At 40.9% G+C, this 23,864-nt stretch overlaps 1 protein-coding gene across 1 annotated transcript in view; it reads right to left on the bottom strand.

Annotated features, from left to right (window-relative positions):
- Positions 1 to 22,979, bottom strand: part of LOC148880116 (phosphoglucomutase, chloroplastic-like) — an 87,375-nt gene extending 64,396 nt beyond the window's left edge. The window contains exons 1-5 of the mRNA XM_088961956.1: positions 22,574 to 22,979; positions 22,382 to 22,447; positions 22,237 to 22,281; positions 22,007 to 22,099; positions 21,845 to 21,897 (exon numbers count right to left, since the gene is read on the bottom strand). Coding sequence (XP_088818082.1) covers positions 21,845 to 21,897; positions 22,007 to 22,099; positions 22,237 to 22,281; positions 22,382 to 22,447; positions 22,574 to 22,807 — 491 coding nt within the window. The 5' untranslated portion in view covers positions 22,808 to 22,979. The remainder of the gene's footprint in view (positions 1 to 21,844; positions 21,898 to 22,006; positions 22,100 to 22,236; positions 22,282 to 22,381; positions 22,448 to 22,573) is intronic.
- Positions 22,980 to 23,864: the final 885 nt, after the last annotated feature.

The following is a 23,864-nucleotide window of genomic DNA, read 5'->3' as shown; positions in this document are numbered from 1 at the left end:
GTTTGCATCTAATCTCAAACAGTTCCATACATCAAGTGGGCTGTTTTTCAACTTGGTATCAGAGCGGGCCATTGCTTGGCGTGTCCCTCATGTGGTTCTAGTTCAGCCAACTACATGAGGAGGTTCTAGGGCTGAAAGTTTACAGTCATCCGCCTGGTTCTTGGAGGACATTGGAGGGTGCCCAAGTTTCTATACACTAGGAGAAGGGTTCGGTAACCAGGAAGAATCAGAGAGCAAGTTGTTTGGCCTGATTTGAAATCAGAAAAAAAGGACTTTCGAAGTTATCTCAGAGAACAAGTGTTCGGCCTGGTTTATAGTTCAAACCAGAGACTCTCTTGCTGCAAGTCTTTTCTCAGTCCTTTGCTGAGTTATTTTTTGTTGTTTGGGAGGACTATTAAAGCATTCAAAGCCCACATACATTCGGCCCATTGTTGCTGGACTGTTTTTCTGGGTTGTTTTGGAAGTGCTATTCGGCTGATTATTGGACTGCCGAGCTGCTGAAATTGATCTAAAACTAAGTGGCACTAGTCTCATCTTCATCCCAGCCTCTTCTTGGACCTATACTGAACACCTTGAAGTGATTTCTTCTAATTAACAGTAGGCTGTTAACTACTGCACACTGAGTGTTCGACAAAAGGTCTCTTAAGGACTATGGCCCTGTTTTCTTCTCTTTGGGACAACGGCTGTTGAGAACCTGAAATACCTTGTGATTGGAGGTTTGTTGGGTGTCCTTTAAAGGGTGAAACAGTAAAGAAAAAACTACCACCGAACTGGACTGTCACAGTTATCAAGTCTGAACTGATTCTGTGAGCTAGTTGTTGTTGCCTATTCAGCTCAAACTAAACTCATCAAGACCCCAGTACCTTGAGAAACCTATTAAAATCCTAATTGGAGCCTTTACATGATGGATTTCCCAAGCCTTGAAAACAAGAATGCTGCTGAATATTGACAGATTTTGGGAACCCCAACTGATTCTATGCTGGCTGTAACTACAGTTAAGCTTGATGGGACCAACTACTTGGCTTGGTCACAATCAGTGAAAATCCACATTTGTAGCAAAGGAAAATGGGGTTTTATTTCTGGGAGCAAGAAAGCTCCTCCAGAGGATGATCCATCTTATGAGAGATGGGTACAAGAAAACTACACAGTGATTGGGTGGCTTGTGAACTCAATGCAGCCACAGATTAGTCAGCATTATCTGTGGATGAACTCTGCTAAATAAATCTGGGATAGTGTTGCAGAAACTTACTCCCAGAAGTTGAATGTTGCCAGAGCTTACAAACTGAGAAGTGATGTGAAGAATCTAAGACAGGGGGAGAAGTCACTTGCAGCATACCTCTCAACCCTAAAATCTATATGGCAAGAGATTGATATGATAGAGGCCGTGACATGGGATACTCCTAAGGATGCTGAAACATATAGGAAATTGGTGGAAAGGAATAGGGTCTTTGAGTTCTTGACAGGGCTGAATTCTGAATATGACATTACAAAGCAAAACATCTTGTCCAAGGAAGATGTTTCATTGTCTCAAGCATATACTTTGGTCAGCAGTGAAGAAAGTAGGAGGCAAGTGCAGGTTCAAGGGGTCAGTATCAATGATCATTTTGCAAACATGGGAATCAAACCCAAAGGGGTTACAGGAGCTCCCAGTGGCACAGGAAAGAAGGAGGTGGTGTATGAATATTGCAAGAAGCCGAAACACACTAAGGACAAGTGCTGGAAATTGCATCCCAGTCTTGTCCCTATCCGATTCCAGAAGAAGAATGACAGTAGAAAGACAGGAAGTGCACATACAGCCACAAGTACAGATACAGAGTTTGAGTCTGCAAGTGCACAATTGGCAGCCATGAAAGCTGAATATGAGAAGTTTGGAATGATGATCAGCCAGCTTGAAGGTGTAACTTCATCATCCAACCCTTCTGGAAGTCCAGCCACCACTGCATTTGCTCACTCAGGTATAAGGGCTTCTGCTAACCATGCATCTACCTCAGATAATCCCAAGACCCCTTGGATCATTGACTCAGGTGCTTCTGATCACATGACCAACCTTTCCACTTTGTTTGTGTCATATGATTTGCTTCCTGGTCGTGACAAAATCACCTTAACTGATGGTTCTCTTGCCCCTATTTCTAGCAAGGGAACTGTCAAGCCTACAGACTCTTTACTCTTATCTTCCACTCTTCATGTACCTAAGTTAAATACCAATTTGTTATCTGTAAGTAACTTGACCAAGTCATTGAATTGTTGTGTAACATTTTTCCCTTCTCACTGTGTGTTTCAAGACCTAAAGTCTCGGAAGGTGATTGGGAGTGGCCATGAAGCGAATGGAATATACTTGCTCGACACCCCTGGCCAATGCTTTGATCATCCCAAGAATGTTGCTTTTGGTTCTACTTCTTCAGAGTCTGTCAGTCAAATTATGTTGAGTCATTGTCGGTTGGGTCATTTACCTTTTTCTGCTTTAAGTCATTTGCTTCCCAAACTGTTTAAGGGAGTCAGTGTGTCCAGTCTCAATTGTGAGTCATGTCAGTTGTCAAAGCATTGTAGAAAAAATTACCCTGTGAGCAATAAAAGATCCTCTTTTCTTTTTCATATTGTACACTCTGATGTGTGGGGGCCTTACCACTTATCCTCTATGGGGGGCTACAAATACTTTATCCTGTTTATTGATGACTTTTCCAGATTCACTTGGATATACTTAATGAAATCCCGAGACGAAGTCCCGAGACTTGTGAGGCAATTTCATGAGCTTGTTTTAACACAATTTGGTACCAGAATTAAGGTTTTTCAGATCTGACAATGCAAAAGAGTATTTTGAGAAGAGCTTATCCTAGTATCTCACTGACATGGGGGTTATTCACCAAAGCTCCTGTGTTAGAACCCCTGAACAAAATGGAGTTGCTGAGAGGAAAAATAGACATATTGTTGAAGTTGCAAGGAGCCTTTTATTTGCCTCACATGTTCCCACAAGATTTTGGGGTGATGCTGTACTTACTGCTACCTATCTCATAAACCGTATGCCATCCAAGGTTTTAGGGTTTAAATCCCCCTTCAGTATTCTTCATCCAGATAAGGATCTCTTCCCAATTCCTCTTCGTGTGTTTGGTTGTACCTGTTATGTTCACATTCCAAGTGTGCAGAGACACAAGTTTGAACCAAAAGCCCACAAATGCATCTTCCTTGGTTACTCCCCCACACAAAAGGGTTATTGTTGTTTTGATCCAAAGGCTGGCACCAGACATGTCTCTATGGATGTTACCTTTGATGAACTTTCTCCTTTTTATGGTTCCTCTCAGGAAGGACATTGTCAACAGGGGGAGAGTCTGTCACAAGTTTTTGCTCTTCCCCTTCCTGTCCCAGTTCAGTCTCTTGACAAATCTGTATCCTCACAAAATAAATCAAAGGAGGATCAGCCACTTCATTCCTCTTGTCCTAGTGCTCCTATTTCTTTACCTACTCGTCCTACCCATAATCCCAAAGTGTATCAAAGGCAGAGATCCAGGAATGAGCAAGTGGTTTCCCTTACAACAGATGAGGCTCATACCCTCCCAATCACAGATGAGATAACAGGTATTGCTTCAGCTCCCTTGGAATCCCCCTTCCCAGATCTTGATGTCCCCATTGCAGTTAGGAAAGGAAAGCGGAAGTGCACTGCACACTGCATTTCCAAACACCTTTCTTATGACCTACTTTCCCCTTCATATTGTGCCTACCTCTCTTCAGTTGCTTCTAACCCCATTCCTAGGTCTGTATCAGAAGCTCTTGGGATTCCAGAATTGAGAGATGCCATGCAGGCTGAAATGGATGCTCTACATGAAAATGGTACTTGGGAGGTGGTGGATTTGCTTGAAGGGAAGGATCCAGTTGGATGCAAGTGGGTTTTTACCATTAAATACAGGGCAGATGGGACTATTGAGAGGTACAAGGCCAGACTTGTTGCAAAGGGCTACACACAGACATATGGGATTGACTATCTGGAGACTTTTGCCCCTGTTGCTAAGATGACATCTGTGAGGGTTCTTTTATCTCTGGCAGCTCACTTTGATTGGCCTCTCTATCAGTTAGATGTAAAGAATGCATTTCTGAATGGTGACTTACATGAGGAGGTCTACATGTGTCTTCCTCCAGGAATGTATGGGAAAGATATGCAAAGAAAGGTATGTAAACTGAAGAAATCTCTTTATGGCCTCAAACAATCTCCTAGAACCTGGTTTGAGACACAGTCAGATCATACTCTTTTTATGAAGAAAAGTGGGTCTCTAGCAGTGTATCTCATTGTGTATGTTGATGACATTATAGTGACTGGTGATGATGCCTCAGGCATTCTGGGCCTTAAGTCTTTCCTCCATACAGAATTTGAGATTAAGGATCTGGGGGAGTTGAGATATTTCCTTGGCATAGAAGTTGTCAGATCCAGGGATGGGATTCTTATTTCCCAGAGGAAATATGTCCTTGATTTGTTGTCTGAAACTGGAAATTTGGGTGCAAGACCAGCTGCAACTCCTATTGATATGAGTCACAAACTTTCAGCTTCGGATGGAACTTTGTTGGAAGACAAAGGGGTCTTTCAGAGACTTCTTGGGAAGCTTTTGTACCTGTGCATGACTAGACCAGATATTGCGTATGCTGTCAGTTGCATTAGCCAGTTCATGCATGCTCCTAGAGATACCCATATGGCAGCAGCATAACGGATTTTGTGCTATCTGAAAGGCTCTCCAGGAAAAGGAATTCTATTTGCCAAACATGGTCATCTGAAACTTGAAGCCTATACTGATGCTGATTGGGCTGGAAATATTGATGATAGAAGATCTACTTCAGGGTATTGCAGTCTGGTGGCTGGTAATGTTGTCTCTTGGAGGAGTAAGAAACAAACAGTTGTGGCTCGATCTCCGCAGAAGCAGAATATAGAGCCATGGCACATGGAGTCTCGGAATTGTTGTGGCTAAGGTCCTTAATGGAAGAACTTGGGGTAGATCATGACAAACCCATGATGTTGTACTGTGATAATCAGGCTGCCATCAACATTGCTCACAACCCGGTACAACATGATAGAACCAAACATATTGAGGTTGATAGACGCTTTATTCGTGAAAGAGTCTCCTCCGGTGAAGTGTGTCTTCCATTCATTACTTCTGAAGGACAATTGGCAGATTTTCTCACCAAGGGCATTTCCAAGGCAAGGCTTCAACATGACATTGGCAAGCTGGGCATGATTAACATCTATGCTCAGCTTGAGGGGGAGTGTAGAGAAGATGGGCCGAATGGCCCATAGACTGTCATTTCATGTTATGTTATGTTTCTCTCTCTGTTGTGGGCCTGGGCCTTATTCTGGGCCCATACTCTGTAATATTCTGTTTTTTTGTATTTTCCTGCTCACTCAAGGGCCTCTCTGTAATTTGTCAAAGATTAACTTATTAATAAGATGTTTAGAGTGTTAGAGAGGAGTAATGTTCGAACCTCTTACTCTCTAACACTCATTGCCGCCAGCTCTCTCTTCTCTTCCTCTCTTGTTTGTTCATTTTCTGGTTTGCATCTAATCTCAAACAGTTCCATACATCAAGTGGGCTGTTTTTCAACTCAACCGAACCAACACTCCCCCTCAAGCTAAGCATAGATGTCAATCATGTTTAGCTTGCCACGTAAGTCTGAGAACTTCGTTGAAGTTAGTCCTTTAGTTAACACGTCTGCAATCTGCATCTCGGAAGGAGTATAAGGAATGCAGAGTTCTCCTGAGACAATTTTTTCTCTAACGAAGTGCCGGTCAATCTCAGTGTGCTTCGTCCTATCATGTTGCACTGGATTATTTGCAATGTTGATGGCAGCCTTGTTGTCACAGTACAGCCTAAGAGGACACTCGACCTTTACCCCGAGCTCACCAAGAAGGGTTCTAAGCCATAGCGGTTCTGCAACACCATGAGCCATAGCTCGATATTCAGCCTCTGCACTCGATCTGGCAACCACATTCTGATTTTTACTTCACCATGTAACCAGATTTCCTCCAACAAACGTGCAATACCCTGAAGTAGACTTCCTGTCCGCCATAGAGCCAGCCCAATCTGCACCAGTATACGCTTCAATTTCAATTTTGTTGCGTTTTTTGAACATAATTCCTTTTCCTAGGCAAGTCTTCAAGTACTTGAGAATTCTTTCCATTGCTCTCATATGAGGAATCTTTGGAGAGTGCATGAACTGGCTCACTACATGTACAACATAAGCAATATCCGGTCGAGTGAGAGACAGATATATCATCTTGCCTACCAGTTTTTGGTATCTTTCTCTATCAAGGTAGTCCTCTCCAAGTGATTCCTGTAGACCATGGTTCTGCTCTATAGGAGTATCTGCTGGTCCCCCATCATACCTGTCTCCCCTAGTAGGTCAAGGACATACTTCCACTGACATATATACATGCCCTCTTTTGATCTAGCAACTTCAATTCCAAGGAAATATCTCAGATGACCCAAGTCTTTGATCTCAAAATCAGAAGCCAAGAACTCCTTTAATCTTTTTATCTCTTCCAGATCATCCCCTGTAATCACCATATCATCCACATAGATGATTAACACCGTAAGTCGGCTATTTTGTTTCCTTATGAACAAAGTATGATCTGCACCACTTTGAGTGTATCCCACTCTCTTCATGGCCCCACAAAGTCTCTCAAACCAAGCCCGAGGAGACTGCTTAAGGCCATATAATGCTTTCCTCAGTTTACATACTTTCCCATCAAAGCCATAACCTGGTGGAGGATCCACAAATACTTCTTCACGTAGATCACCATTTAGAAAAGCATTTTTTACATCCAACTGATGTAGCTCCCATGAGAACACCCACTTTCATTAGGGTTTTCATTTCTTCATTCATAACTTCTTTCCATCTTGGATCAGACACTGCTTCTGAGTACCTAGTAGGAACATGCACTGAGGAGAGAGCAGACACAAAGGAATAATAATGAGGAGATAAACATGAGTAAGAGACAAATTCAGCAATGGGGTGTCGGATAGTACAAGAGCGGGTAAACTTACGAAGAGCAATAGGGAAATCCAAATCAGAAGTATGAGTGATAGGATTACCTGAAGTTGCTAAGGCAGATTGGTCCAAGTCCGATTGATTGCTGCCATGAATTGGAGGGTCTTTTTTCCTTTTGTTGTAGGTGATTCTTATATCTTTCTATTGCTTACTGGTGTCTCCAGTTACATCTGCAGCATCAAGAGTGGTAATAGGAGTAATGGGAGCCTCACTAGGTTCACCTGGGATGCTACGACTAGGAGGATCAGGAGGAGAGGATGGAAGGCCCGAGGCAGAGAGAGGCACAAAACAGGAGGGGAAGGAGAATCCAAAGAAGAATCCTCTTCCATCCCACTAGTCTCCCCCTAAAGAGGATTCTAGGAAGACTGAAAATAGCAGTGAGACTCAAAAAATACCACATCTTTTGTGACATACTTCTTCTTGGTGATGAGATCATAACACTTGTAACCTTTCTAGGTAGGAGAATACCCTAGAAAGATTCCTTTCGTAGCCCTAGGACCCAACTTGGACTTCTTCAGATCCTTAACATGTATAAAGCACATACAACCAAAGACTCTAGGTGGAAGAGGAAAATCTGGAAGATTAGGGTAAAGGACAGAGAAAGGAGTTTTCATACCCAACACCTTGGATGGCATCCGATTTATCAGATATGATGCGATAAGGACAGCTTGAGACCAATAGTGCTTGGGCACCTTGTGCTGAAATAATAAAGCTCGAGTGATCTCCAATAAATGTCTATTTTTGCGCTTAGCAACCCCATTCTTTTGAGGGGTACTGGTACAAGATGACTGATGTATCATGCCAGTATCCTCCATGAATAGGTTCAAGAACCTTTCAAAATATTCTACAGCATTGTCTGAACGGAATTGCATAATCTTCTTGTCAAATTGAGTCTCAATCATTTTACAAAATGTCATGGTTATCCGTGGCACTTCATCACGTCCTTTTAACAAGTAGATCCATGTGCATCGTGAATAATGATCAATAAAACTGATAATGTAACGAAAGCCATTCATAGAAACAAGGGGTAAAGAGCCCCAAACATTAGAATGGACCAAATCAAAAGGAGCTTGAATTTCATTAATAGAAATTGGGTAAAGGGTTCAACATTGTTTTGACAATTGACACACTTCACAAACTAAACTTTGATTCAAAATACCCTTAAATAATTCAGAAAACAGCCCTTGCAATGATGAAAAAGGTAAATGACCTAGCCTAGCATGCCACAAGTGTAACCTAGCTATTGACTCCTCATTATTTTGACTACTGGTTGCAGATGATTGTAAGGCCAAACTTATGTCTGCATCAAAATAGTAGAGACCTCCATACTCATAACTACTCCCAATCGTTCTCTTCGTTAATCTGTCCTAAAAGACACAATGAGTAGGAAAAAAAGTTACACTACAGTTTAAATTCTTTGTAAGCTTCGAAACAGATAAGAGATTAGAAGTAAGATTGGGAACATGTAGAATAGATTTAAGAGAAAGGTTCTTGCTTAGGTCAACTCCCCCTTTCCCCGAGATGGTGGAGAGGGAACCATCAACAACCCTCATCTTATCTTGGCCAGACATCAATTGGTAAGAAGAAAATAAAGAGGACATGTGTGTCATGTGGTCAGTGGCACTAGAATCAATAATTCAAGAAGTAGAGTCGATAGAGCTAGTTGAAACATAAGCAGAGACAATACCTGATTTGGCAAGAGAGGTGGGAAGTAAGAGAATTAGTCCTTAGACGAGTTAAGGCCCGGCTAAGGACCTCTACCTCATCAGTAGTGAAACCCAAGGATTCGGATGTGGGGAAATTAGCAGTCTGTCCCATGGGAGAAGATGCAACTGTAGATGTGTTCTTCGAGCTACCACCATTGTGACTAGTAACATGATTCCCACTTGTTGTTTGATTCTTCTGTGGCTTCCCATCTTTTCTTAAAGCAGCTGGTTTCAGATGAGGGTAAAGAACCCAACAAGTCTCTTTTACATGTCTTTCACCACCACAATGAGAGCACTTAAGATGCCTCTTGTCTAAATGCTTGCTCCCCTTTTGGTTTGAAGAAATTAGGGCTGAATGTTCAACAGACTCTTCGGCTTCCTGTGTTTGAGTGTCAACTTGCATCTCTTTCCTCCTAACCTCTTCATTCCTTACTAGATAATAGACATGATGTAAATCTGGCAGTTCATCCCTTCCCAAAATTTGAGACCTTATGCTCTCAAACATTAGGTCTAAGCCGGCCAAGAACTTAAAGGCTCTACCCTCCTCAATTTGTTTATCATGCCTCTCCTTGTCTTTTGCATTCTCCCAATCAAGAATAAGATGGTGATCGAATTCTTCCCATAATCCTTCTACGGTTGCAAAATATGTTGCAACTGTCATGTCTCCTTGTCTCAATGCAGCAATGTCTTGGTTCAGCCTATAAATTCTAGCATTCTTCTTTCTCTATCCATAAGTTTTAGAGACTTTCTCCCAAATTTTAGCAACAGTCGGAAAGTGTTGAACAGTCCTGGCCACTTTTGAAGTCATCGAAGCAAGCAGCCAGGACATAACAGTAGCATTTTCCCTACGCCATACTACATACTTTGCACTACCCACTGCAGGTTCCTTCTTCTGTCCATCTAGATAACCCGTAAGATCTCGAGAAGTAATGAAGAGCATGGCTGAAACAGACCATTCTCTGAAATTATATTCATCTAACAATACACTGGTGATCTGCAAGCTGTGCAGATTTGGATTTTCCAAATTAGGAGACCTCCCACCAGGTCTATTATCCCTAGAAGACACTTCCCCCGATATTGAAGACATCTCCTTCCTCTTATAGTGATCACAATTGAAAAACTCAATGCAAAGAGCACAATTTCAGAATTACCGAAGTTGTTGCAGGCCAAAAAACCCCTTGTAACAGAACTGAAACCAATAACACTCCACTTCTGTACAGTGCAGAACTCTTCTGGACTAGACTGGACTTTGATTTCTATTGTAGTAGACTGTGACCAACTGTACGAACCGAACTAGGACTGTCGAAATCATCCCTTCCACCTAGATCTGTTCCACACAGATCTCTCTTAGTAGCCGAATGGCTACTACCTGCTGTAAGGTGTCTAGTAGGGCATCGATTTCTGGAACAAACTCCCCTTGGGCCCTACAACCAAGGGAAACCCTAGATACAGACCTTGTTGTGCTCTATGGTCAGCCCTAGGGTTCTTCACAGCGACCAAGACAGAAGAGAGAAAGGAAAAGAAAGAAAAAAGAGAAGGACCAAAAGGTGACGGTTGTAATCAGACAAACGAACCTGGCTCTGATACCATGTTTGTTGGATTACAGCAGTCGAAGAAGAGGGAGAGGAAGAAGAAGAGAAGAAGATCTGAGATAGGCGGCTTAATGATGGGACACCTAGACTATAGATGATTAGTAAAGAGAAGAAGATCTCAGCCAACCCAATTAGTGATGGGACACCTAGACAAATAAAACAATTAAAACATTAAACAGATTTAGGCCCAATAACTAAGAACATAAGACACAAATAAGACCACTTAAACACTAATAACAGCCAAACCAACAATGTTGTTTGAGTAAAAGTCATGTTTTACCATTTCTTCATAAATCTGAACATGCCACTAAACCTTTTGAGGTAATACATAGTGATGTTTGGTCTGCTTCTATTACTTCATGATTGGGGTACAGATATTTCGTATTATTTAAAGATGATTGTACTAAATATACTTGGATTTATTTTCTACGACACAAATCAAAAGTCTTTGGTGCATTTAAATTGTTTCATACTATGGTGCAAAATCGGTTCAAGTGCAATGTGACTATCCTCCGCTCAGATTTAGGAGAAGAATATAGAGATGGGGAATTCTTGGCATATTTGAGGAGTCATGGAATTCAATCTCAACGCAACTGCCTAGAAACTCCACAACAGAATGGTGTAGCTGAACGGAAGAACGGACACATTCTCAGTGTTGTGCGGACATTACTACAGGAGTCTCGTACTCCAACTTCATTTTGGGTAGAAGCAGCCAGTACAACCGTGTATTTGATCAATTTTCTTCCATCTTCTGTTCTAGGCAACACCTCTCCCTTCCAAAAACTTTTTGGTTATCCCCCAGATTTCTCTAGCCTTCATGTTTTTGGATGTCTTTGTTTTGTTTATCTTCCTGTTCGTGAACAATCTAAATTAGTTGCTCAGTCTGCTACTTTGTGGGATATAGTTCTGACCACAAAGGATTTTTGTATTATGATTCTGCTATTCATCGTATTCGGATTTCTCGGAATGTTGTGTTTCTTGATCATATCTCCTTCTTTGTTGGGATTGCTAGATTGTCTGCTCCTTCCATCTCTGTTTTGCAAGACTTTGATTCAAATGACACTACTACTTCCTCAACCGAGAGACATCTTCTTGTTTTCACCTACAAGCGGCTACGTGTCCCAGCCCCTGCGCCTACAACCCCCCTTCCACCCAATCCAGAGCATTCATCTCAAATATCCTTTATAAGTAATACCTTGACCCAAGATCCTCCTATTTCAGATAGTAGTTCAGTTATTCTACTTCGTTGTTCTACCCATATCTCTCGACCTCCTGACTGCTATGGTTTTCCTTCAAACCATAGTTCCTTTTCTGTTGTACTTTCTTCCACAAATATCCCTAGATCTTATCAGAAAGCCATTAGAAGTTCTCAGTGGAAAGAAGCTATGGATGCCGAAATTCAAGCCCTCCATGAGAATGACACTTGGGATCTTGTGCCAGCTCCTCCAAGTGCTTCTATTGTTGGAAGCCGTTGGGTCTATACGATCAAACTGAAATCAGATGGCTCTCTTGATCGATATAAGGCCCGGTTAGTTTCCCAAGGATAGAGTCAAGAATATGGGATTGATTATGAATAAACATTTGCCCCGGTCGCTAAGATCACCACAGTTCGGACTCTTATAGCCATTTCTACTATTTATTCCTGGACTATTTATCAATTAGATGTGAAGAATGTGCTCCTTCATGGCGAATTAAAGGAGATAGTCTACATGAAACCTCCACCTGGATATTGCAGTGATCCTTCACGTGTTTGTCACCTGAAGAAGTCTTTATATGGCCTGAAGCAAGCACCCAAGGCTTGGTTTGAGTGCTTCTAGGATGTTGTTGTAGCTGGGTATAATCAGAGTTCCTCTGACTACTCCCTCTATGTTAAGAGAAGACCCCAGGGTATTACTATTCTTCTATTATATGTTGATGACATGCTCCTAACGGGGGATGGCCATGACGGCATTTGTGAGTTGAAGTCCTTACTGAAGAAAACTGAAGAGAAGAGAGCTTGAGAATTCGGCAATTAGGGTCTGAGAATGAGAGTTTCGAACCTAACACTCTCTCAGCACCCTAACACTATTTTATTAAGATAAATTTGAATAATTACAATAAGGCCCTTAGTTGGGCAAGAATTTACAAAGAACATAATATTGACAGGATGGGCCCAGAATAAGGCCCATTACAGAAAAACATAAATAAAAAGAAAGAATAAACAGCCTATGGGCCATTTGGCCCATCTTCTCTACACTCCCCCTCAAGCTGAGCATAGATGTCAATCATGCCAAGCTTGCTGGTATCATGCTGAAGTTTTGCCTTGGGAATGCCTTTGGTGAGAAAATTTGCAAATTGTCCTCCAGATGTGATGAAAGGACGACACACTTCACCCGAAGAGACCCTTTCCCTAATGAAGTGTCGATCAACTTCAATATGCTTAGTTCTATCATGTTGCACTAGGTTGTGAGCAATGTTGATGGCAGCCTGATTATCACAGTACAACATCATTGGCTTGTCATATTCAACCCCAAGTTATTCCATCAATGATTTTAGCCATAATAATTCAGAAACTCCATGTGTCATGGCACTGTATTCTGCTTCAGCGGAAGACCGAGCAACAACCGATTGTTTCTTGCTTCTCCAAGAAACAACATTACCAGCCACCAAGCTGCAATACCCAGAAGTAGATTTTCTGTCATCAATGTTTCTGGCCCAGTCAGCATCGGTGTAGGCTTCAAGTTTCATATAACCACGCTTAGCAAACAGAATACCCTTTCCTAGGGAGCCCTTCAAATAACATAGGATTCTCTCTGCTGCTACCATATGAGTGCCTCGGGGAGCATGCATGAATTGGCTAATGCAACTGACTGCATATGCAATATCTGGCCGAGTCATGCATAGGTACAAAAATTTCCCAAGAAGTCTCTGAAAGATTCCTTTGTCTTCTAACAATGTCTCATCTGAGGCTAAGAGTTTATGACCCGTATCAATAGGAGTAGCAACTGATCTAGCACCCATCTTTCCAGTTTCAGAGAGCAAGTCAAGAACATACTTCCTTTGGGAGATAAGAATCCCATCCTTGGATCGAGCCACTTCTATGCCAAGAAATTTCTCAATTCCCCCAAATCTTTAATCTCAAACTCTATATGGAGAAAAGATTTTAAATCATGAATTCCTGAAACATCATTACCAGCCACTACAATATCATCTACAAACACAATGAGGTATACTGCCAAATATCCACTCCTCTTCACAAAAAGAGTATGATCGGACTGTGTCTACACATAACCAAAGTTAATAAATACTGTTTTAAATCTCTCAAACCATGCTCTAGGGGACTGTTTTAGTCCATAAAGAGATTTCTTCAGCCTGCATACCTTCCCTTTCATATCAGTTCCATACATCCCTAGAGGAAGAGACATATAAACCTCCTCATGTAATTCACCATTCAGAAATGCATTCTTCACATCCAATTGATAAAGAGGCCAGTCAAAGTGAGCAGCTAAAGATAGAAGAACCCTCACAGATGTCATCTTGGCAACAGGTGCAATGGTCTCCAAATAATCAATCCCATATGTTTGTGTATAGCCTTTTGCAACCAGCCTGGCCTTATACCTTTCAATGGTGCCATCAGCTCGATTTCAGATCTCATAGCATCCCTCCATTCTGGAATCTTAAGAACTTCTGACACAGACCTGGAAATAGGGTTAGAAGCAACAGAAAAGAGATAGGCAAAGTATGAAGGTGAAAGCAATCTGTCAGAAAGGTGCTTGGAAATGCAGTGTGCAGTGCACTTTCGTTTTCCTTTCCTAACAGCAATGGGAATATCAAGTTCAGGGAAGGACAACTCCAAACGTGCTGAAACAGTACCTATTGTCTCTTCTGTGACTGGAAGTGTATGAGCCTCATGTATTGTAGGAGAAACAACCTACACATTTCTGGATCTTTGCCTTTGATACACCTTGGGATTGAGGATAGGACGAGGAGGTAGAGTACTGGCACAGGGAGAATGGAACGACTGATCCACCCTTGATACATTTGAAGGTGAAGCAGACACATCAAGATACTCAATAGGGACAAGAAGAGGAATAGTAAACACCTCTAACAAATCCTCCCCCTGTGGACAATTTCCTTCTGGAGATGAACCATAAAAGGGGGAAAGCTCATGAAAAGTGACATCCATTGAGACATACCGAGTGCCAGCCTTTGGATCAAAACAACAATAACCCTTCTGTGTGGGGGAATAACCAAGTAAGATACACTTTTGAGCTTTGGGTTCAAATTTATGCCTTTGGACACTTGGAACATATACATAACAGGTGCAGCCAAAGACACGAATAGGAACAAGAAAAAGGTCCTTGTCCGGATGAAAGAGATTGAAGGGAGACTTAAACCCCAAAACCCTGGATGGCATATGGTTTATAAGGTAGGTAGCAGTAAGAACAGCATCACCCCAAAACCTTGTAGGAACATGTGAGGCAAATAAGATACTTCTTGTAACTTCAAATTGGGTTAGAACAAATTCATGGAATTTTCTTACGAGTCTTGGAACTTCATCACGGGATTTCATCAGGAATATCCAAGTGAACCAAGAAAAGTCATCAATAAACAGGATAAAATATTTGTAGCCACCCATGGAGGGTAAGTGGTAAGGTCCCCACACATCAGACTGCACAATATTAAGAGGAAAAGAAGATCTTTTATTGCTCAAAGGATAATTGTTTCTACAATGCTTTGATAACTCGCAAGACTCACAATGAAGACTGGACAAACTAATTCCCTTAAACAGTTCAGGGAATAAATGACTCAAGGCAAAAAAAGACAAATGACCAAAACGACGATGGCACAACATAATCCGACTGATAGACTCTAAAGAAACAGATCCGAGAGCAACATTCCCAAGATGATCAGTGCATTGTCCCGGAGTATCAAGCGGGTATATTCCGTTCGCCTCATAGCCACTCCCAATCACCTTCTGAGACTCCAGATCCTGAAAAACACAAAAGAAAGGAAAAAATGTTACACAACAGTTTAGTGACTTGGTTAAACTACTTACAGACAACAAATTTGTATTTAGCTTAGGTACATGAAGGGCAGAAGGTAGGAACAAGGAATTTGTAGCCTTGATGGTTCCCTTATCAGAGATAAGGGCAAATGAACCATCAGCTAAAGTGATTTTATCACGTCTAGGAAGCAAGTCATATGAAACAAATAAGGTAGAAAGATTGGTCATATGGTCAGAAGCACCTGAGTCAATAATCCAAGGGATCTTAAGATTATCTAAAATGGTAGCATGATTGGCAGAAGCCCTTATACCTGAATGAACAAATGCAGAAGAAGCAGAATTTCCTGAAGGGTTGGAAGGAGAAGTCACATCATTCAGCACTTGTCTTTGGTATGCTTCGGCTTCTTGCAGTACTCACATATAACTTCTTTCTTTCCTGTGCCACCAGAAGTTCCAGCATTCCCTTTAGGTTTAATCCCCATATTCACAAAGCGATCACTAATATCAGCCCCTTGAACTTGGACAACCCTTCTGCTCTCTTCACTACTAACCAATGCATAAGCTTGTGACAATGAGACACTCCTTGGAAAGAATATTATGTTTTGTGATATCATATTCTAGGTTTAGTCCAGTTAAGAACTCAAACATCCTGTTCCTTTCAACCAATTTTCTGTAGGTCTTTGCATCATTGGTGGTACCCCAAGTTACAGCTTCTATTAGGTCAATCTCTTGCCATAGACTTTAGGGTTGAGAAATATACAGTTAGAGGTTTCTCCCCTTGCCTTAAATTCTTTACATCACTTCTCAATTTATATGCTCGGGCCACATTGAGTTTTTGGGAATAGGTTTCTGCAACACTGTCCCAAATTTCCTTTGCTAAATTCATCCATAGGTAGTGTTGCCTAATTTGTGACTGCATTGAGTTCACAAGCCACCCAATGACAGTGTAATTTTCTTGCATCCACTTCTCGTAGGAAGGATCATCTTCTGGGGGAGCCTTCTTACTCACGGAAATGAACCCCCACTTTCCTCTACTGCATACATAAATCTTTACTGATTGTGACCATGCCAGATAATTAGTTTCATCTAGTTTAACTGTGGTCACAGTCAATAAGGAATCACTTGGAGTCCCCTGAACCAGTCCATATTCAGCACCACTCTTGTTTTCAAACTCTAAGGAGTAAATCATGTAAACACTTCAAATATGATTTCAGATGACTTCTACAAGTATACTGAATGAGGACAAGCAAGAACTGAGTTCAGCCGACCACAAGAAGGCAATACACAAGGTCAAACTACACCCGAAAGTTGTGAGAACCAAGACCCAAGTAGAAACTTCTACACGAGGCACCAAAAACAGCTTGGTTCAGCATTCAAGAAGTAATCAGAAACTTCTAGGCACTATGCACTCAACCGAAGTTCCTTTTCAAATCTGGGGCTTCAAGGTAATCACCAAAGAAATAGCCAAGAAGAGTAAATACCAATTGGTATTGCTGAAAAGGCCTTTTTACAAACACAGTGTGGGCAATAGAGACAACCCCACTGTCAAAAAAGAAAAAAGGTCTCAAGAACAGTCCGTACAACCCCCAAAAACAACCAAATAGAAGTAACAATCCACAGCCTTGTTACAAGGATGTTTCGGCAGTTTTGACAGTCCAAGAAACAGCCCAGAAATTTCTGGGTTAAACCAGATTAAATGGCAGCCGAAACTAGTACAGAACAACCAGAAATTTCGGACACTTCAATAGTCCAAACACATCAGAAACTAACCCAGAAATCTGAGCACAACTTACAGTTTCGAGCTTCAAACTAGAACCGAGCTATTCCCCTTCCCTTCTTTCTCTGATTCTTCCTGACCACCGAACCACTTGTCCAAGAGATTCTAGTCTTGGGCACTTCCAATGACCTCCAAGAATCAGGCAACACAAGCCTAAGCTTCTAGCCCTAGAATATTGAAGTTCAGGCCTGCTCTGATACCATGAAGAAAACTGAAGAGATGAGAGCTTGAGAGTTCGGCAATGAGGGTCTGAGAATGAGAGTTTTGAACCTAACACTCTCTCAGCACCCTAACACTATTTTATTAAGATAGATTTGAATAATTACAAGGAGGCCCTTAGCTGGGCAAGAATATACAAAGAACATAATATAGACAGGATGGGCCCAGAAAAAGGCCCATTACAGAAAAACAAAAATAACAATAAAGAATAAACAACCTATGGGCCATTCGGCCCATCTTCTCTACACTTACTTCATAACTCATTTCACATGAAGGACCTGGGTCCTCTCACTTACTTCTTGGGTTTGGAGGTTCATCGTAGCAGTCGAGGGCATTTTATTTGTCAACTAAAATACACCTCTGATCTCATCAAACTAGATGAAATCACTAATGAGAAACATGTTGATACCCCCTGGAGCTGAATGTCAAGCTATCTAAATCCGAAGGCCTCATCCTTCCCTATGCCACCCTATACCGTCAGCTTATTGGCTCTTTGATCTATCTTACTATGACCAGGCCTAATATTTCACATGTTGTTCAGGTCGTCAGTCAATTTGTCTTTGCCCCGAGACAACCTCATATGATTGCAATTCGCCGCATCATCCGTTATATTCGAGACACAACCTCTCAGGCACTGTTTTTCTCTTCCTCATCATCCATACAGTTGAGGGTTTATGCTGGTACTGATTGGGTTGGTTGCCCTGGCACTCGCCGATCCACTACTGGGTGGTGCGTCTTCATGGATGACTCTCTCATCTCTTGAAAGTGCAAGAAACAGCAAACTGTCTCTAATTCTTCCACTAAAGCCGAGTATAGAGCTATGTCATCTGCATGTAGCGAGATTGTTTCGCTGAAGTCACTTTTCATTGATCTTGGGATTTCTCTTCCTACACCTATCCCTCTATATGCCGACAATACCAGCACTATCAAGATCGCATCTAATCCAGTCTTTCACGAGAGAACTAAACATATCGAGGTGGATTGTCACTTTATTAGAGACCTCCTTGTTGCAGGCTCTATATCTCTTCATCATGTTGCCTCTCACATGCAGATTGCCGACATCTTCACCAAGACCATGACTGAGAGTCGACATCTCATTCTTGTGGGCAAACTGATGCTGATGTCTACGCATTAGTTTGAGGGGGAGTGTGAAGATATATCTTGATGTACATTATTAGCGTAGTCCTTGTTGTACAGTATCATAGTTCTTATTGTTTTATTTGTTCTTTTTATCTTTCAGCCCTATAAGGGCATTCTTGTAATTGTGCATACTTTTTATCTCTTTAATATAAAAGAGGCTCTTTGGGGTGGGGGTCGACTATTCTTGACATCCCTAGATCTGTTTTCTTCTAGATCTGAATTCAGTCCACAGTTCTTGTACTACTCAACATCCCATTACTAAATATGTTTCTTATTCCTGTTTATCTCCTCGTTACTACTCCTTTGTGTCTGCTCTTTCGTCTGTCCATGTTCCAACCAGGTACTCAGAGGTTGTGTCTGATCCAAAACGGAGAGAAGCAATGAATGAGGAAATGAAAGCCTTAATGAAAGCCAAGACTTGGAATTTAGTGGATCTACCAGAAGGGAAGAGCACTGTAGGGTGTAAGTGGGTGTTCAGTATGAAGCACAAGGAGGATGGCTCCATTGAAAGATATAAGGCTAGGTTGGTGGCAAAAGGGTTTACTCAGAATGATGGAATTGACTACAAAGAGACATTTGCTCTAATTGCAAAGCTTAATACAATTTGGGTTCTATAGTCATTAGCTGCAAATTTCTCTTGGGAGATACATCAGTTGGATGTGAAGAATGCTTTCTTAAATGGGGATCTGCATGAGGAGGCACTCATGAATCCTCCACCTGGCTATGATTTTCAAGGGAATGTATGCAAGCTAAGGAAAGGCATATATGGGCTGAAGCAATCTCCTCAAGCTTGGTTTGAGAGGTTGTTTAGAGCCATGAAGAAAGTGGGATACACTCAAAGTGGTGCAGATCATAATTTGGTCATAAGGAAACAAGGTAATAAACTTACTACACTCATAGTCTATGTGGATGTTATGGTAATTACGATCCAGAAGAGATAAAAAGATTGAAGGGGTTCTTGGCATCCGAATTTGAGATTAAAGATTTAGGTCATATAAGGTACTTCCTTGGGATTAAAGTTGCAAGATCACAAGAAGGCATATATATTCTTGACCTTCTGGAGGAGACAGGTATGATGGGGAGTAGGCCAGCAGATACTCCAATTAGCAAAACCATTGTTTCCAGGAATATGTTGGTGAGGACTACTGTAATAAAGAAAGGTACAAAAAGCTAGTTGGAAAATTGATATACTTCTCTTACTCGACCTGATATAGCTTATGCAATACATGTTGTCAACCAGTTTATGCATTCTCCCAAGATTCCTCACATGAAAACAATTGAAAGGATCCTTAGGTATTTGAAGACCTGTCTAGGGAAAGGAATCCTGTTCAAGAGGCATAATAAACTTGAAATAGAGGCATATAGTGATGTTGATTAGGCTGGATCGATTGGAAATAGGAAGTCTACTTCCGAATATTGCACATTTGTTGGTGGGAACTTGGTTACTTGGTTACTTGGAGAAGTAAAAACCAAAATATGGTTGCGAGATCAAGTGCAGAGGCTGACTATAGAGCTATGGAACATGGTGCTGAAGAACTATTGTGGCTTAGGTCTCTCCTAGGTGAGCTGGGAATGAGAATGGATGGTCCCCTCAAGCTGTATTATGATAACAAGGCTGCAATCAACATTGCAAATAAGCTAGTACAGCATGATAGGACTAAGCACATTGGCATTGATCGGCACTTTGTGAGAGAGAGAATTGTCTCAAGCAAACTTTGCATTCCTACACTCCTTCAGAGATGCAGATTGCTGATGTCTTAACAAAAGGCTTATCTTCAGTGAAGTTTCTTGGATTACTTGGCAAGCTAAACATGATCAACATCCATGCTTAGCTTGAGGGGGAGTGTTATGTTGAGTGGTTAAGTATTAGTGGGTTGACTTAACATTCTATATTTAGTTTTATATTCTGTTATTGGGCCTTTAGTTATTGGGCCTAAACTGTTTTTATTCTTATACTATCTAGGTGTCCCATCACTAATCAAGGGCATTCTAGTCCTTTCATTGTAACACTCTATTGTTAATATATATTAGTTTTAGGGCCGGCTGGATGAGTGATTGCCACCCAGAACATTCTCCTCTCTTTTCCTCTCATCTCTTTTACCTCACCATTTCAGCAAACAAGAAGAATGTAGGAAGAATTTTCCTACCATGTCATTAAAACTCAAGGACAAGGTTCATGAGGCAGCTGCTTAACTGTGTAGTGACATTAGTGAATGTGTAAATTATCTAACACAGACAGGTAAAATTGACTTCATTAAAATGGTTGCATTTGGCTTTGTTTTGTTTTTTTTTTTTTTTTTGATAATTTTTTGGTTTTGGTTTTATTCATTATTGTTTGTTGTGATGGTAAAATCACAGGCTCACAAGCACAAGAATACAGGTTTGAGTTTGCAAAAGGCCACTTCCTGCCAAGAAAAGTCAGATGTTAAGTTTTTATATCTAGTCCACCCCTCCCTAGACCCCAAATGACTTGGACAATTGGGTAATGACCTTTTTTTCAAAAACTCCCATTCAGAAATAGATTTTTTTAGTTTTATTGGGAAGTTATGTTTATATGAAAGTTGGTCTTCTTTTAGTTAACCTAATTGTCATTTTAGATGATCAAATACAATTAAATTTTGTATCTAGAATGTGTATAGGTGCAGTTATTGTGACTTTCAATCTTTGCAGTGCTTTTGAAGGTGAAGCATTCTTTGTTTTATCGTGGCAATTGATGTAATTCCCAGATCACAAGAAAACCAATTTATGGAGGGGAGGAAGACAGAATTTTAGAAAACACCTATTCTCTTTGAGAAGTTTCCAGTCAAGTATTGGACTTTGCTAGTTGAGTAATTCCAATGGTTAGAGGCATGAGAATTTCACCTATAGCAGTTCAGAAATTTCTGCCAAGAAGGTCAAGGGATTCCCCTTCAACAGTTGAGTAATACCAGCCCTTACCACATATACATTCCCAAACTTATCTGAAACCATATTTGCGTTGATTTATACCACCATTACCAATATTGCCCAACATTATTAACCAGCCTTCCTCTGCACCTGCATCAGGGCATCCTCTTATTTGAGAGAGGAGGGAGATTAAGGAACAACATCAGGATGATCCCTTTTCTCGACCTAATTCCCAAACGGAAGATGGCTTTTCATTTGATGGGTTTCTTCATTGTACTATCGAAATTGCAACAACGTATCACCCAGCCCAAAACAGACCGCAGGTAATGAGTCGAAACACAGTAAGAAATAGAAGTACTGATGCTTCATTTGTAGTCTTGAATAAAAAAGCCGATTACTAAGAAATAATTAAAAAACCAAACATATTCCCCAGTAACAAAAGAATGAGAATAAAAAAGTAGATATGACCAACCAGGGAATTTAAAGCAAATTGGTAGCCTAACGAGCTACTGACCTGCCAACTAGAATTTTCCCAACACCATTCCCTGCGGCAATTTTGATGATTATCTGCATTTCAAATCCGAAGTCATTGAAGAAGCATAAAGAGAGAAGCTAGACCGCAGATGGCGAATGGAGGAAACGGGAATTAAAAAAAAAAAAACAAAACAAAACAGACCTGTGCAGCTTCTCGGTTAAAGTATCGACCATCACCTCCCAATACCAGTAATCCATTCTTGAAATCCTCCGGTGGCAAGGAATCAAACAACGCCTAATCGCCCGACCCATAGAAACAATTAAAAAAATTAAAAATAAAATCAAGACAGAAGTTATTTAAAACCGAAAGTGGAATTGTCAAACCGCGAAAAAGGTGTAATAAAGAGAAAATGATTATATCGACAGTAAAACCTGGATCCAGTTTTCAAGGTAATTCTCTTGCATGAAAACTTTCACCTGTAAATAAACAGAAAATCCTTCGCTTAACTAGCGAGCCAGAGAAAAATAAAACTTAAAACAACAAAACAAACTAATAATAGAAAACAGAAAAATAAACCTTCTTCCTCAGACCGCTCGTTCCAGTCTTTTGCCCTTCAATCGGCCTAGTGGGCACCGAAGTGACCTAAGTAAATGCAGAAACGCAAATGTCAGATACGGCCCAGACCAGAACGAAAGAAGAACAAGCGGGTGAGTACGCAAAGCGGCAAACAACTGAACAAGTGAGAGAGCAGAAAGGGAAGAGAAAGACCTTGATGCCTTCAGGCTCTGCCACTGCAGTAGAAAATGATGAAGATGCTCTGACGACAGATGGAGATGATGGTCTGCGAGTAACTTTTAACGTGACGAGGCTCGAAAGCGAAGGTGAAGCGGGGGAGAGGAGAGAAGAAGATGTGGAGGTATTAGCGAGAGCAACATTGGCTGTCATCGTAGCTGTTGAAGCCGACGATGACAATTTGAATGAGGAACTCAGAGCAAACGCCATGGAAGCTCTCCCCTTCTCTGCAAGTATCAGAGAAAAGACGATACTAACAACCAGCCATCTGCAAGTACGACTGTACAAGTGAATGAAGTGAGTACCAGAAGCGAAAATCTATGATGATAGAAGGAAATGATACCGGAAACCCCGTATGAATTTTGATGATTACCATTTACCACCTGTCCTGTTTCCACTATTTTTATTCTACCACTTGATTGGCTATAAGTTTTTCCGGTATCATAGTCAAACTCGTGTCAAAAAGATCCGTAATCAAAGATAAGTAAGCCGTTAGAGAAATTCCGATGGCTGACACCTGTCGGGAAGAATAGTTATTATCTCCAATATTGCTAACTCATCGAACCGGATCGGATATTGTTTGATCCATATACAATTCGTTTGCATCCGAATTCAAATCGGATCTTTGTCAAATTTTATAGCAATAAATTAAAATTAACTAATTCTACCCTTATTGTTTATTCAATACCCTTTTTTTGAGAATTGTCATCGTCGATAAATATTAATAGAAAAAAGTAAAATGTCAAATTTATCCTCTATTATTTCTCAAATTTTCAAACTAAAACCTGCTTCCAACCTTCGTATGCCACCGTATTCACCACTTTTTGCCTTAAACACTCCACCTTTACCCTCATCAACTCCTTTAGCTTGTACAAGTTCTGCTCCCGACATTCAGAACCCAAAAAAGATGAGTAAGTCATCTTGTCATAACCAATTATGTAAGTAAGACCCAACGCAGTTGCAGGGGTGGTAATAGCTAGAGCTTTTTTTTTCTTTAATTTTTGCTGGTGCTCTCATCTGACTATTCTCCAAACGTCTGAAATTGCTCAAAAAAGTATTGTCTCTTGCACCAGATATACAATGGAAGATTCAAAGAGTTACAGTAGTAAGTTGGTAATTGAAATTTTTTCAATAATAGGAAGAGAAAACAGTCTACACTTGATTGTAAATATTCTAAGAACTCGGAGCTTCTTTCCACTTCCTATGATCTTTGTTTCTCGAAGAATTGGACACGTAAGGACGAAGTGTCACTTCTAAGTGTTAGTCT

This window comes from Nelumbo lutea, chromosome 1 (assembly GCF_056320005.1).
Source record: "Nelumbo lutea isolate HS-2025 chromosome 1, American lotus-T2T, whole genome shotgun sequence".
NCBI classification, from domain to species: Eukaryota; Viridiplantae; Streptophyta; class Magnoliopsida; order Proteales; family Nelumbonaceae; genus Nelumbo; species Nelumbo lutea.
Note: the sequence above shows the minus strand (reverse complement) of the source record. Positions and strands in the feature narration are given on the sequence as shown.